Source organism: Nannospalax galili, unplaced genomic scaffold, assembly GCF_000622305.1.
Source record: "Nannospalax galili isolate Female #2095 unplaced genomic scaffold, S.galili_v1.0 scaffold1321, whole genome shotgun sequence".
NCBI classification, from domain to species: domain Eukaryota; kingdom Metazoa; phylum Chordata; class Mammalia; order Rodentia; family Spalacidae; genus Nannospalax; species Nannospalax galili.
In genome coordinates this window covers 550,528-565,825 of record NW_008344566.1, presented here as the reverse complement: position 1 = coordinate 565,825, position 15,298 = coordinate 550,528, and the positions used below count along the sequence as shown (strand labels likewise).

General features: G+C 49.6%; 1 protein-coding gene across 1 annotated transcript in view; it reads right to left on the bottom strand.

Moving 5' to 3' along the window:
• Nucleotides 1-1,061: 1,061 nt before the first annotated feature.
• Ms4a10 (membrane spanning 4-domains A10) overlaps nucleotides 1,062-15,298 on the bottom strand; it is a 19,214-nt gene continuing 4,977 nt past the window's right edge. The window contains exons 2-8 of the mRNA XM_017800024.1: nucleotides 12,937-13,126; nucleotides 12,442-12,561; nucleotides 11,491-11,544; nucleotides 9,720-9,851; nucleotides 8,085-8,195; nucleotides 5,481-5,574; nucleotides 1,062-1,135 (exon numbers count right to left, since the gene is read on the bottom strand). Of these exons, the coding sequence (XP_017655513.1) occupies nucleotides 1,125-1,135; nucleotides 5,481-5,574; nucleotides 8,085-8,195; nucleotides 9,720-9,851; nucleotides 11,491-11,544; nucleotides 12,442-12,561; nucleotides 12,937-13,126 (712 nt within the window). The 3' untranslated portion in view covers nucleotides 1,062-1,124. The remainder of the gene's footprint in view (nucleotides 1,136-5,480; nucleotides 5,575-8,084; nucleotides 8,196-9,719; nucleotides 9,852-11,490; nucleotides 11,545-12,441; nucleotides 12,562-12,936; nucleotides 13,127-15,298) is intronic.

The following is a 15,298-nucleotide window of genomic DNA, read 5'->3' as shown; positions in this document are numbered from 1 at the left end:
AGGTGTGAAAAACAGAGCTGAGGCTTCCCTGTTCTGAGCTGTTTCCTCTCAGTTGAAGCCTTCCTGGAGGGAAGACGACTCAGGAAGCAAACAAAACTTAATGATGTTCTCTGTGGGTGGTGGCTTCAGTCCATGGGTCCAGCCTTCCAGATTGCCTCCTTTGCCGATTGTCCCCCTGTGGCTGGTCTGTTCTACCCTTCCATGACTTGCTCTGCCAACCTCCATAACCACAAATGCCAATTGCGCCAGCCTCCATAATCCTTGCAGTAAGACTCGGCCCTGGTGTGTATTTTTGGGGAATCTATTACCTGGTGGGTAACAGTGTCCAACCCCTGGCAGGGGCCTGGTGTGCTCCAGATAATTTCCCCCTGAGTCAGTGCAAGGCACAAGACCGTCCAGAAGGAAGAAGGGGGCTGGAGGAAGTCATCTTAGCCACATGGCTGAGGGGAGGAGGAGGAGCAGCCTCAGGGCTCCCCTGGGGAGAGCTAAGCCTCTTCAAGAAAGAAATAGGGCTGAGATGGCTCAGTGGGGAAAGTGCTTGCTGGGTAAGTGTGAGGATAGGAGTTTGGATCCCCAGAACCCATATAAATGCTGGGTGGGCATGGCCGCTCACCTCTATCTCCAGCCTTGGAAGCCAGAGCAGACTGGCTAGCAGGACTAGCCATACTGGCAAACTCTGAGTTTGACTGAGGCACTCTGCCTCAACGAATAAGGTGGAAGAGTGATTGAAGATGAACCTCAGGCCTTCACAAAAATCCAGGATTCCCGACAACCTTGGGCATCCACATGCATACATGTACATGTGCACCCACACATACATGTGCCCTCATACATGTAAACATGAATACACACATGTGTCATACACAGGAAACAAAATGGCAGAGCTGTGACAACTGGACCTGTGCCCCAGGCTTCCCCTGACATACATCCACAGGAGAGGCCTCTGGTCCCCCCATCAATCCCCTCTGTTACTACTGCACTCTCAGAATACTTCAGTTTCTTTTAACAGCAGTTACACATTTATTTGTGTGAGACACCTGTGGAGTCCAGCCTCTAAGAGGTGGTGATAGTGCATGCCTGGGCTTGTCCATGGTGAGATGCCCCAGGTTTGGCACTGTAGAAACTCAGTCTTTACCTGTGGGATGAAGGAATAGCTGTCAGGCCTCCATGACCTGCCTTGGGGCTGGAATGCATTGGGGGTGGGGAAGGAGAGGGCCGTGTTGGGGATTTCTCCTGATGTTCTTGGCGTGACTCTGCAGGGTCATCTCAGACTAGAGGAGACAACAGGTTTGGGGACTAGGACATAAGAGTTGGCTTTTTCCATACACCCAGACTCCCAGGAAGCAGGTGGGACAGGGCTGGAGAGCCACAAATAGAGCAAGAGCTAAGACCTGGGGTCTAGCCTCATGTCCATAAAAGCCACCTTCTGGGTAGCCCTTAGGAAGCCCTCTCATCTGGGCCTCATTTTCTCCATCTGCAACATGAGAGTTAGGTGAGGTGATCCACAAAGATTCTTCCAACATAGAAGTTTGATGAGATTAAAAGGCAGAGTTCCAAGTTTAAGGGTGAAGGGTACTTTTAATTGATTCTTTTCTGGAAGCTGGGTTGGGTGAAGAGACCCACTTTCCCACTTTCCAGACTTGAATAGTTGTGGTTTGTATCATTATACATTTTTCTGAGACAGGGACTCTAGCCTAGGGTGGCCTCTAGTCTTCTATGTAGGGGAGCGTGACCGTGAACTTCTGATCCTTCTGCCTTTACTTGGTGAGTACTGGTGTGATTGTTGGAGATGAAACCCAGGGCTTTGTAAAAGCCAGGAAAGCACTATACTGACTAGTCCTCAGCCCATCTTGTCATGCAAATGTAACAACATATTTCTTTAAAGAGACTCACAGTTATTAGTATGACTTTTCCAGGGTGTGTGGGGGCACACACTTAATCCCAGGACTCCTGGGATACAGAGGCAGGTAGAGCTCTGTGAATTCAAGGCCAGCCTAGTCTACAGAGTGAATTTCAGGCAGCCAGGACTACATAGTGAGACTCTGTCTAAAAAAAAAAAGGAATATGCCAAGTAATGCAAACACTACCAATTAATTTTAGGACATTTTTATCACCCCTCAAAGAAATAATTTCCATTATTGCTTTGTTTTAACTTATGTATACTAGAAAGAGAACTTCAGTAAATACACAGATAGAAATGTTGTATTACTTTCCATAAGTAGAAAATTGCCTTACAAATCATCATAGAAATGAAACCACAAGGTTTAATTCTGCCTAGATACTGTGTCCTGCTACCCTGTAGGTCTGCTGTCTCAGTAAAAAGGTTAGCAGTAGGCTGGGGATATGGCTCAGCTGGCAGAGTGCTTGCCTGGCATACAAGAGGCCCTGTGTTCAATCCCCAGCACTGCATAAACCAGGTATGTTGGCATATATCTATAATCCCAGCACTCAGTAGGTAGAGGCATCAAAAGTTCAAGGTCATCCTGGGCTACAGAGTGGGTTTGAGGCTAGCCTGGGTTATATGAGGCCTGCCCCCCCCCGTCTCTCTCTCTCTCTCTCTCTCTCTCTCTCTCTCACACACACACACACACACACACACCACAATTAATTAGTAAGAGTCAGGGGTGAAAGAGAGTTATCCCAAAGGAGACATTTTCTCTCCTTAAGAGATTAGAAAGAGGGGCAAGAGAGATGGCTGAGCATTTGAGAGCACTTGCTGCTCATGCAGAGGACTCAGGTTCCCAGCACTGAAATGGCAGCTAACAGCCATCTGTAAGTCCAGTTCCAGGGGATATTTTGAAAAAGTTCATGTTCCAGTATCTTTGGGAGACACAAGTTTGAATAGTCTACATCACCAACCCCTTCCTTCTTTTTTCAATTGCAGAACTTTTCATTAATGTGTATTATATACCACTAAGACAATCTCTCTCTCTCTCTCTCTCTTCCCCCCCCCCCCTCTCTCTCTCTCTCACACACACACACACACACACACACCACAATTAATTAGTAAGAGTCAGGGGTGAAAGAGAGTTATCCCAAAGGAGACATTTTCTCTCCTTAAGAGATTAGAAAGAGGGGCAAGAGAGATGGCTGAGCATTTGAGAGCACTTGCTGCTCATGCAGAGGACTCAGGTTCCCAGCACTGAAATGGCAGCTAACAGCCATCTGTAAGTCCAGTTCCAGGGGATCCAACCCCTCTCTGGCCCTGCTAATGGGTTTTCTTTTGAATCTCCCACATACTGCAGCTCTGGGAGGAAGGGAGCTATTGGTGCATCGATTGGGGAAGCCAGGTGTTTTCTCTAAGATCCATAGTGATGTGTGCCATAGGCTTGCAGCCCCAGGTGCTTTTCCTCCTTCCACAGCTGCTCTTCCCCTGAAGCTCTTGTATGCACTTGCTGCTCACCTAGCCTGTGCCTCCTCCGGCTCAGGACCTGGGTTCGATTCCCAGCACCCACATGACAGCTAACAACCATTCATAACTCCAGTTCCAGGGGATTTGATGCCCTCTTCTGACCTCTTTGGGCATTGCATAACATGGGTGCACTTACATACCTGCAGGCAATATGCTCATACCCATAAAGTAAAAATAATAAATAAAATAAAATGATCCTGGTGGCAGAGACACCAGGTAGTTTCTCAGCTCAACATCAAAATGAAGGACTGAGGACCCCCTGGCCCCAGACGTGCAGAAGAACTCAGCTAAAATCCTGGGCAGCTGTAAGTGCTAGGCCCTCACTGTGGGAGACAGGCTGCTAGGAGGACAGAGACCCTCCCACTATGAGGGCTGATGGTGGCAGCTCTTTGCACCTCCCCAATAGAAATGTACCTTCTGGGGAGCCAGAGCCATGTTGCAACCAACATGGGCATTGTTGGGGGTAGGGCAAGACTCCAGCTTGGAGCTATGCTAGTGCTGGCTACTTGAGCACCTTTGGATAACTTGCTTAAGTTCTCTAGACCTGTGTGAAATGGTGAAGTGATGACAGTCATGGTACCTACACCTCAGGTCAATAGGAGTCAATGAGACCTGAGCTGGTGGCCCAGGAAAGACTCAGAGTGAGCTCTGCCAGTACCTGGGGAGGGCAGGCTGGTGGAGGAAGGGCCTGGGTAATGGCTTAGAGGCAGGGGATACCTGGCTGTTGGGGAGTCTCAAGGCACCTTGGGGAGGCTGTGCGGAGTGAGCAAGGGGACAGGAAGTGGTGGGTGAGGTCATGGCAGAGGGGTCAAGAGTCTCCTGGTATCTAGTTTCATGTGTTTATGTTATTTTTGTGTTTCACTTTGGTTATGGAAGTTGTTGCTACTACAAGGTGACCTTTTTTATTCTTTTTTCGGGGGTCTTTTTGAGACAGGGTCTCCTGTAGCCCAAGCTGGCCTGGAACTCACTATGTAGACCAGGCTGGCCTTGAACTCACTGATATTTGCCTGCCTCTGCCTCCTGAGTCCTGGAACTAAAGGTGTGTGCCAGAACACCCGGCTCAAGGTGACCTTTTAAAATAATATATGAAGGCCAGGTGTGGCAGTGTACACCTTTATCTAAGCACTCTGGAGGCGGAGGTAGGTGGATCTCTGTGAACTGGAGGTTAGCCTGGTCTACATGGCAAGTTTCAGGCCAGTCATGGCTACATAGTGAGACCTTGTCTCAAAAAATAAATCTCATCTATCTATCTATCATCTATCTATCTATCTATCTATCTATCTATCTATCTATCATCATCATCTATCTATCTATCATCATCTATCAACTATCTGTCATCTAGCTGAAACAAATCAGCTTAAGTAAACAAAGAATCCAGTGTGGCCCCCTATAGATAAACCAGCATGGTGAGGAATTGTCTCAGTGTACAAAAGCTTCCTCCCTTGCCTTGTTTATCAGTGGGTTTGGAATTTCCAGGTTGTATCCTCACCTTGAACTCCACTTCTGATCTCAGCCTTCTGAGCTCACAAGAGGTTCCTGGACCATAGAGAACACTTACCCCCAGTTTACAGATGGAGACACTGAGGCCCCAGAGGCCTTTTGCTGGCTTGGGTAAATAACTGGTCCTGGTTTCTGTTTTGATGCCCCTCTGCTTCTTCTTAAACCCAGGATTAAGACTCATGAGTACCCCAGAAATCTTCTATGGCCCCCCACAGCCCTGGTTATGTATACCTGCTGTGAATGGGAGGTTGGGGAGTATGTGTGGGGTACCTGAGGGTCACCCTGGAACCCGGCAAGGAGGGCATTCAGTCCTGCTCTGTTTTAGCAAAGGTGGCTCTGGCCAACAAAGTCAGGTGCTTAAGGTGTCCCTGGGTGTGGGCCCCAGGAGAAGAGTTCAACAGTGCTTGGGCCACCATTTCTTGGTGGACTTTTCTATCAACATCACTGTTTGTCCCATTCCTCGGGAAACTGGCTTCTGTCTGTGCCAGGGAGAAGGGGCCATGGAGGCTTCTGGTCAGGGGAGCCCAGGCTAAGCCCCTTCATCTCTGATTTTGATATCATATGTCACCTTGAGTCACATCTGCATAGGATGGTGGCGGCGCCAGCGACAGACCTCCAAGTTCCAATGGTGTGTCAGGAACAAGAGGGGTGTCATCTTTGTCCTGTAAAAGAAGGGGCACTGTGTATATGGTACAATTGCTTGTTTATAAAGTGTGTCCCACAGGCCAGTGTGTGACTCTTTCCCCTGCACTGGGCCAGAGAAGTCCACAGGAATTAGTGGGTGGGGCCTGAGTTCCACCAGTGTCTTGGTGACTGTGGGCAAATTCTCACCCTGCTGGAATCCCTGTGGTAGGCTGGGGGGAGAGGCACAATGCCCAGCAGGATATACTCTAGGGGCATGTCTGTGACATCCTGCTGTGTCCCCTCTCCTGCCTCATCCTCACCCCTCATCTGTGTCAGGGTGGCACAGCTGCCTGGCACTGTCTTCTCAGATGAAAGAGGCTCAAAAGCCTTTAGGGAAGGCCCAGCATGGTCACTTCCTGGATGAGGGTCAACAGGACATCATTTAGTCCTTTGAAACCCATTCTCCTGTTTTAGATGGGAGAGCAGAGCCCATCCCAAGGGATTGTGGAGGCAAGCTTAGCTTGTGAGGTGGGCAGGACATAGCCTTCCAAAGACATCTATGTCCCAAACCCTGGCTGGAAATCAAGGAATGGGGCTGGCCTCAAAGCTGAAAAAGGGAAGGAGGCAGGTTCTCCCTGCTGTCTCTTGGGGGACATAGCTGTCAGGAATGGTCTGAACCCATTGAGACCCATGCCAAACTGCTGACCTAGAGAAAAGCTAGCTCATACATCTGGGTAGCATGGCAGCTGGCTCAGAGCAAATGCCAAGGAACAGGACAGATTATTGCCCAAATCTGCAGTCCGTGGAGCTGGGGATATGGCTTAGTTGGTATAGTGCTTGCCTAGCATACATAAAGACCCAGGTTTCATCCCCAGTACCTCATAAACTGGGCATAGTGGTGCATGCCTGTAATCCCAGCACTCAGGAGGCAGAAGCAGCAGGATCAGAAGTTCAAGGTCATCCTGGGGTACATAGTGAGTTTGAGGCCAGCTTGACCAGTGACATGAAACCTTGTCTTAAAAAAAAAAAAAAGAAAAAGGCTGAAAGATGGCTCTGGCTGTGGACCCTGGTTTGGTTCCCAGTGCACAGATGGCAGCTAACAGTCACTTGTAACTCCAGTGCCATATGATCTAACACCCTCCTCTGGCCTCCGTGGGCATTGCATGCACATGGTTTATTTACATTCATGTAGGCAAAACACCCATACACAGAAAATAAAAAGAATAAATTTTCTTCTAATGAAAAAAAGGTGGAGGGCCCCAGCCTCTTCCTCCTCCAAATCAGGGTTGGCCTCAGAAATCTAGGACTCCTACCCCCTCTGTAGATCCTACTGGAAAAACTTCTTGCTGGATGATCAGGAATGAACTAAGTTAAGACATTTGTCTGGTGTTACATAAAACCTGAGGACCACTAACACATCTTTATGGGAGACACTAACATAAAGAAAATCAGAAATGAGCTTGAAGGATTATGTGGGATTTGTGGTATGTTTTCATAGTGTTCTAATGTCGAGACTATAACATGAATTCACAATATGGAATTTTTTTTTCTTTCAAGAAATAGGTCTTCCCGTAATCCCAGAACTTGGGAGTTGAAGCAGGAGGATTATGAGTTTGAGGCTAGCCTGGGCTAAGCAGTGAGACCTTGTTTTATAAGACAGGAAGGAAGGAAGGTAGGGAGGAAGGAACAGAAGGAGTGAGGGAGGGAGTGAGGGGAGGGAGGGAAAGAGGGAGGAAGAATGGAAGGATGGAAGGAGCCTTGAAAATCACTTTTGGTTAGAGTCATCAGGTGAAGAGAGACTAAGGAAGTCTTCTGTTTTGAAATCCAAAGCCCTTCTGTGCCATTCTGTCATTCTTGTTAACAGTCATATGGCCAAGCCATCTGTAATGGTTAATCTTGGTTGTCATCTTGATGGGATTTAGAATCACCAAACATAGCTCTGGGTGTGTCTATGGGACTGTTTCCAGAAAGGTTTAACTGAGGTTTACTGCTCACCCTGAACATGAGCAGTACCTTTCCATGGGCCAAGGTCCTAGATTGTATCAAAAGGAGAAAGGGAGCTGAGCCCCAGCATTCACCACTCTCTGCTTCCTGTGGATGCGTTGTGACTAGCCACCTCAGGCTCCTGTCACCATGAGTTCTCCAATGTGATGGACTGTATCCCTTCAAGCTGTGAGCCAAAATCAACCCACTCTTCCTTAAATTGCTTTTGTCAGGTATTTTGTCATAGCAACAAGTAACCAATACAGCCATGCCTTGGGTTGAGTGCAAACCCTTACTGACTGGGTTTAGGAGGTGGTGTGGGTCCTGTAAGCCTCAGTGTACTTGCCTGTAGAGTGGAAAGTACATACCCACCTAAAGGGATGTTGAGAAGATGAAGCAAAGCTATGCTTATCCACATAACCACAACAGATTAACAGTGCATCCCAGAGTAGCTGGTGTGTCCCGAGTGCTTAGTCTGTGACCCCGCCTGCTGTCTTCCAATTCTGAACTCTGTTGCTGCCTTCTATTCCCATGTCTTGAGGGCTTTTCTCTAGGAAAGCCTTACCTCTGCACTCAGGTCGTTCATCCTACAGGCTATGATGGCCGTGGTGCCCAGCAGGAAGATCTCCAGGAAGGTAAAGCAGAGCAGGGCCAACTCCAGCCTCTGGATATAGGCCTGCAGGGTGAAGATAGTGCCAGGATTCCTTTAGTACCTGCCCGTCACCTAGGCCTGGCAGGCAGAACCACAGCAGAGGTGGCAGGGCTTTTCTGCTCCCCTGGGAGTGTATGGGAGGGAAGCGAGGGACTCTGTGGGACTGGGACCGCCTCTGTCATTGCCCATGTCTAGTGTCTGGCATGTAGGGGGCCTGGGTGTTTCCTAAAGTGTGAGGACTGGGAAGTCTCACAGATCCCTGGGAGAACTGGAGGTAGCCCCCTAAGGATCATCTGGCCCAATTCTACTCAGCAGATGGGGATGCCTAGGCCCAGAGAGAAAGCACATTTCATAGCAGGGGAAGGAAACTGGGAGACATCTCATAAAGCCACTGACATTTGCTAGGGAAGCATGCATGTTCATGCACATGTACATGCATGCACCTGTGTGTGTCATGGCCAGGACCCTTGAAGCCTGGCCCAGAGTCACCTAACTTGCAAAAGCAGAGCCCCCTCCTGTTGCAGAGGTAGGTGTGGTGAAAGAATACTGGACTTAGAGTCACAGGCCAGGCTTTGAGCTTTCGCTACGCCCCTGACTTGCTGTGTGACCTCAGCCCACAAATTTACCCTCTCTGAATGTTAGTGTCCACTCCCACAAAATGGGGTTAGCAAAATGGATTATGCCAGTTCTGTGAGAATGTTGGATGGAGGTGCAGTGGACATCATAGTTGTAGCTATGGAATTATCAGTTCTAGGGTGTGATCTTGATTTGCAATCAACTTGATTTGTACTGTTCAGCACAAGGCAGGAACTTTTCCCTTTCTTGGCCTCAGTTTTCCTACCTATAAAAGTGGGGCTGGACATGATGACCTGGAGTGCAATTCAGTATCCTGATGCTGATCCATGAGGAGGCTGGCTATCCTTTTTCATGCCTCCATAGGGATGGGGACATATTGGTGGTGGTGGTAGGGGGGGCTGTAGCCAACCTCCTTGTGCCTTAAGGATAACAATGCTCTGCTTGCTAACAGTTAACAGGTTCCTGGCTCTTGGTTCACTAAGCATTAACAGACATCTTTGGGCTTTGTTGCTGTGGGGAAAGTTTGCTCCCAGGGTGCTGGTGGTGGGGTTTGGGGGTGGGGAGGCTGATAAGGCATCTGTTTCTAGGATGTTGGGAACAGGTTGTCATGCCCACCCCCTATTTGTGCATGTATCAAAGGAGGTCTGGTACTGGGTCAGTTGCTATAACCTTGGGTGCGATGTGCTGTTTTCTTACTGTGATGCTGGGAAAATTCCCGAGTTTTGCATTGCTTGAATACTTATCTGTGTAAACACTATGTGAATTTCAAATACTAAGTTTCCAATAAAGGCTTTCAGGTGACTCCTGATCTAATCTCAATTTCTTAGCACCCATCAAGCATGGTGTCTATAGGGTGCTCAGCTGCAGGTGCCTGGCTCTGGGAGTTTTCTAAGAGCTGGATGCTTCCTCTCAGCCAAGCTCTGTTATCTTCCTTAGAGTCTGAGGACCCATGGGTGGGGCTGGGAAACTCACTGTGGGATGGGGGTATGGACTCCAGATTGTCCATGGAAAAGGACTCTCTAGAAAGAGGTCCTTGGCAATGACAAAGAGGCCAGCCAGGGCACAGAAGAAGCTGATGAGGTTTGCCATCACACACAGCACCTTCTGCAAGTAGAGTTGAAAGGTCAGAGCTGGTGTCTAAAAGTGAGAGACCTGACTTGAGTCCTCTTCCCAGAAGCTCTGTCTGTGATCCCCAGGACACTCTCTGCCTGTCTCTGAGCCTGAGGCTGCTCACTCACCACTCTGAGCTCCTGACCATTCCCTATCTATGGGACATGCTGGGAGGACCCAGGGGCTGCCACCAGGTCTGTGCAGCTTTCAGTAAAGAAGGCTGCATCATGCCACATCTCCCCTGACCATCATACAGCATATGTGCCAATTTTCAGAGTCTCAACACCCAGATGACTTCAGTGGGAAAGACAGAAGGAGCCTAAAGGTGTCCTAATCCAGCACACCCTAGAGTCTGCCTTCCTTCTACTCATCCAGTTTCTACCCTGTCGGGAAGATCTTTTCCAGGCATCTCCTGCCTATTCTGGGTCACATATCTGCCTCTGAGCCTGCACAAGAAGTCCAAGAACAGGGGACTTGCATTCAAAAACATACCCTTAGGCTGCTGTGTGGTGAGGGTGTGAGATGACCCCTCCAGGCCAGAGTTGGTGGAGGCCAAAAGTGAATTAAGTGAGGGTGTGGGCTGGAGAAGACGGTGTGGAGCTGAGGGCTGTCTAGAAGCATCCCCAGGTCTTGGGAAAGGGTTGCAGAGCCAGGCGGTCCTCACACAGGCTGCTGGCTTGTGGGTGTGCATGGCCATGTGGTAACCAAAGTCAAAACTTGATAGATCTGCCCTGAGGAGTAATAGGCAGCTGACTGTTGCTCTGTGTGTGCGTGTGTGCGCGCGTGCGTGCGCACCAAATTTCTCAGTGTTGTAGCCAGTGGTAAGTTAAAAGACATGAAGGTAGCAGGGAGACATGGAACTTGTTTGGAAGAAGGATGGGTTTTGTGGCAGGGGACAGGAATAAGAAAATATAAAGGGTAGAGGGGCTATGATTGTATACATGCACAAAATTGCAAAAGAATAATAATTTAAAAAAAACCAATAGATTTGGGAGGGAGCTCTGATTGTTAGTTTTCATTGACAACTGGATTTAGAATCACCTAGGAGACACACCTCTGGGCATGTCTGTGAGGGCATCTACAGAGGGCATCTACTGGAGGGAAGACCTACCCTTAAGGTGATTAGTACCAGCCCATGAGTGGGGGAGTGTGCCCAGACTGAATAATAAGGAGAAAGCCCTGTGAGCACCAGCATTTATATCTGCTTCCTGATCCATACAGACGTTAGCAGGTGGCCTCCCACTCCCATTCCTGTGCTTTCCCCACAACACTGGGCTGTTTCCATCCAAACTGTAAGGCAAATAAGTCCCTTCCTTTTTAAGGAGCTTTCTGTTGGGTATTTTTGTCACATCAATGAGAAAAGCAACCAATATAGAAGCTAAGTTCTGTACTAGATGGAGGGGTGGGTGCCTGGGAGCCGTTTTCTGAAACTTCCTTGCCCTGAAAGGATAGAAGCTCTGGGTGGGGCTTCCCTTCCTCCCTGTTCAGTATCTGCATCCAGACTCTCTGCTCAGATGCCCTCTGCTGTCCTGAAGATACATGCTTGCTTCTAGCTACTCCTCCTGGGTCACTACTGCACAGATACCCTTGGAGTCACCCCATTTTGAGAGAAGATTCCAAGGTGTCAACTCACCATAGAGGACTTGGGAAATATTGTTGTTAGTGCCAAGATTCCTGAAATGAGAAACTGCAGGCCAGGTTTGACGGTCAAGGGAGAGAGAAATCGAGGTGTTTTGAGACCCACAAATTTCCCTCTCCCTCACACCTTAGACAGAGCAAGATCTGGCTTGTCAACATGCCTGTTCACAGAGACGCAAACCTCCAGACCTCACCCACATTCACAGTCAGGATCAGGGCCACCCCTCCCCTAGCCTCTTTCCCTTTCTGAGTCCTGAACTTGGAGTGGCATTGCTCCTGGTGCTGAGGTCTTGGTGTTTCTGGTACTTTAACATGTTTGCTAAGCACTTACTATGTGCCTGTCCTGGGGCATACAGGATAATGGGTACCTCATGTAGAAAGCCCCTGTCACTGCAGCACAAACTCAGAGCTGGGGCAGTGGGGGTAGAGGTTGGAGGTGGAACTGGGGTAGGGGATGAAAGTGCTTGCCCAGGAGGGTGCCATGGAGCTGGGACTCAGAGTGCAAGCAGTTTCCAGGACTGGGATGGACACCCTGACCACCTGGAGGGGCAGAGAGCCTCTGGAGAAGGGTGATGACCTGGAGAGTATGGGAGTTGTGGGTCACACTGTGTGTGTGACTGCAGAAAGGCCTTGACACAGGGAGGGCATCAGGGTTGTGCTGGGTAAGGCAGCCAGTGTGTTCAGAAGCCTTGTGCCTCCAGCTGACACTAGTCCTTTGTCCTTTCCTAAAACACATGCTCAATTAAAGGAGGGTCCACAGGGCCCATGACTGACAGGAGACCCCTGAGTCTGGTGTGACTTAGAGTTTAGAGCAGAGATTGGGAAGCTAGAGACAATGTAGGTAGGTTTATGCTTCTGCTCTATTAGCTGTGACCAGCCTCAGGTGCTAGGCCCTCCCAGGGATCCTGTGCACCCCCATACCCACCAATCGTGGGTTCCTACTCACAGAGGCAGCTCCCCAGAATGGATACCAACACTTCAGCACCACCAGGTGCAGATTCTTGACAGTGGAGAGCAGGTAACCGCCAAATGCTAGGTGCAGGAAAACTATGGTGCTGTGAAAGGCCTGGGTGGGAAGCTGGGAGTGGCTAAGGGAGCAGCCAGGTAGCTGGCCCTGCATGTCCATCAGTGCCGGACCTAAGGATAGAGCAAGCTCCTTTCCCCACCTCTCAGGGGTCCTGGTATTCAAGGAAGGACCCCTCCCCATCACTCCCCAATAGGGTCTGCTGCAGGGACAGGTAAGGATTCAGAAGCCCCAGCCCGGGCTTCCATTCTGTGCTGGCTCTTCATGACTGGCATCTGGGGCCCTGTTCATGCCTCACAAGGCACCAGCCACTCTCATAGATGTTTACCTTTAGAGTGAGTGTAAACAGGGGAGCTGGAGCCTTCCCTTCCTCCTTCTCTCTCCAATGCCCTCCCTGGATGCTACCCCTCTACTCACACCCAACTCCTGAAGAAGGCCTCTTTTTTCCCAACACTTCTCCAGATGCCCGTTTGGAGCCAGATGTTGGGGCTGGATCACCTGTGCAGGCTGTGCAGGTGCCAGGTCCCACCATTGTGCCATGTCCCCAGCACGACAGCTGGGAATCACTGTGGGATCCTTGGTAGCCACTCTCTGGCAGGATGCCTGGCTGTGACAGAAAGAGAAAGGTCCAGTCAGAGCTCATCTTGTATCCGAGGCTTGAATGAGACCCTTGTCTGCCTTCACCTCTGCCCCCTGGGCTGGGCTTGCCAGGACAGTGGTGGCTCTGTCCAGGAGCCTTTGGCCTTGATTGGACCTGGACTAACATAGCACTGGAGGGTGGGGAATAGCTGCTGCCCTCATTCTCTCTGAGGTTGTAGGGAAACAAAGATCCCCTCCCCAACCACTGCACAGGAAGGCTGGCAGGAGCTGGGGCTGACGGGAGGCTTGGCAGGTGTGGGTACTTGGTAAACAGTCCCCACCCTCTGGCCTAGAATGAACCAACTGAAGGTAGAATGGTCCTGCACCTGTGGCGATGCCCATGCCTCCTGGGTTTAGGAGGATGGAGAAGAGAAGGTGACTTCTGCCCAGTGTTTACTCTGGCCCACACTGATCCTGGAAGTCAATATTTAACTCTGCCTACAACACAGCATTCGCAAGTTCATCCTTTGTTCCAAGCACTGATGGAAACATTTCATATGCATTCTCTGATTGTATGCATTATATGTATGATTCCCCAACCCTAGGAGGGAAACACTGTTCTCACTCCCACTTTGTAGATAAGGCTCAGAGAAGTTAAGCCATTTGCCTAAGGTTGCATAGCCAATAACTGGGCCTGGAAGCATGCCTGTGGACTTAAATCCTTCTTTTGCTGTTGGCTTAGCAAAAGTGAATGAAACTTCTGGATGCTTTAATAAGTATAAGAATGGGGTAGGGGGGAACTCCATAGAGGGCTAGAAGTACCGCTTGGGGTCATTGTACTGTGGGCACAAAGCTTGGGGCTGTGGGTAACTGGTGAGCAAAGCTGAGGACATTCTCAGGAATTGAGAGAGGAGGAAGGGGAAGTCAGCTGCTCCCTGGGACAGGATAGTGAGTAAATCCTTCAAAAAGAGAGGGTTGCTCTCGGATTCTTCTGTGTGTGTGTGTGTGTGTGTGTGTGTGTGTGTGCGCGTGCGCGTGTGTGTGCGTGCATAGTGCATGTTTCCATGTGTGCACGGGGGCCAGAGGAGGACATCAGGTTTCCTGCTCTATCACTCCCCCCCTTAATTCCCTTCAGGCAGGGCCTCTCACTGAAGCTGGACCCAGGCTGGTGGCCAGCAAGCCCCAGCTATGGTCCTGTCTCCCCCCACCTCCAGCACTGGGGTTACATGTAGGAGTGTAACCAGGCCTGGGTTTTAGGTATGTGATGGGGATTTGAACTCAGGCCCTCATGCTTGCACAGCAAGTGCTCTTACTTATTGCATGATCTCTCTAACCCTACTTTCAGATTCTTTGTCCTGGAAAAGGCAGAGGAGGACAGCCTTACTTGTGAACTCTGGAAATCCTGTTTGAACAGCCAAATTTAAGATGCAGGAACTGACTCCTTTCTACAGAGGAGGAGGGGTCCTTGGGGGAGTTGGTGAGGATGTCATAAATGGAGAGGAAAGCAAGGGTCCAGGTGGAGATCACTTGATGTCACCACCATATAAAGAAGTAGTTTTTACATGTTGACTGCCCTTCCTACCCAGGACCGTTACATAGAAGAGGAAACCAAGGTTCAGAGAGGTTCACTGCCTGGGCCAAGTTCACACACACATCAGGAAGTACCTGGGATTGGAACTACCTGGGCTTGACCCCATCAACCCTGCTTCTGGGCCTGGACTGCTGGTGGGACTTCCCTGATTGACATCTCCATTAACTTTCAGTGACAGTCCCTGGTTTAGTGGGGAGGCTGAGCCCAGAAAGATGGCTGTGTGGCTGGCTTTCCCATGAGCTGACCCAGCATGATTCGGCAACTGTTCCTCCATTTGTAGCTCTTTCCAGGTATTTTTGATGATTTTAAATGAAGGAAGCTGCTTAGGAGAAGAGTTGGGGTGTACTGGGTTGACCAGGCCATGCTGAGTATCTGATTGCTGGGGATGGGTGAGGGGTGTCTCCACCTGGCTGTCCACTTGTGAGAGTCATGGTAGTGGAAAGGGTTCAAATATCTGACAGACAACTGGATTCACGAGTACAAAGCATCCCTTCTCAAAGTACATTTGGTGGAACACTGGTCCTAACGGATCTACCTTAAAAGGGTTCCATAGTTAAGCACGTTTGGGAAAGCTAGCAAATCCCCTTCTTCCTCCTTTCCTTTTTTTTT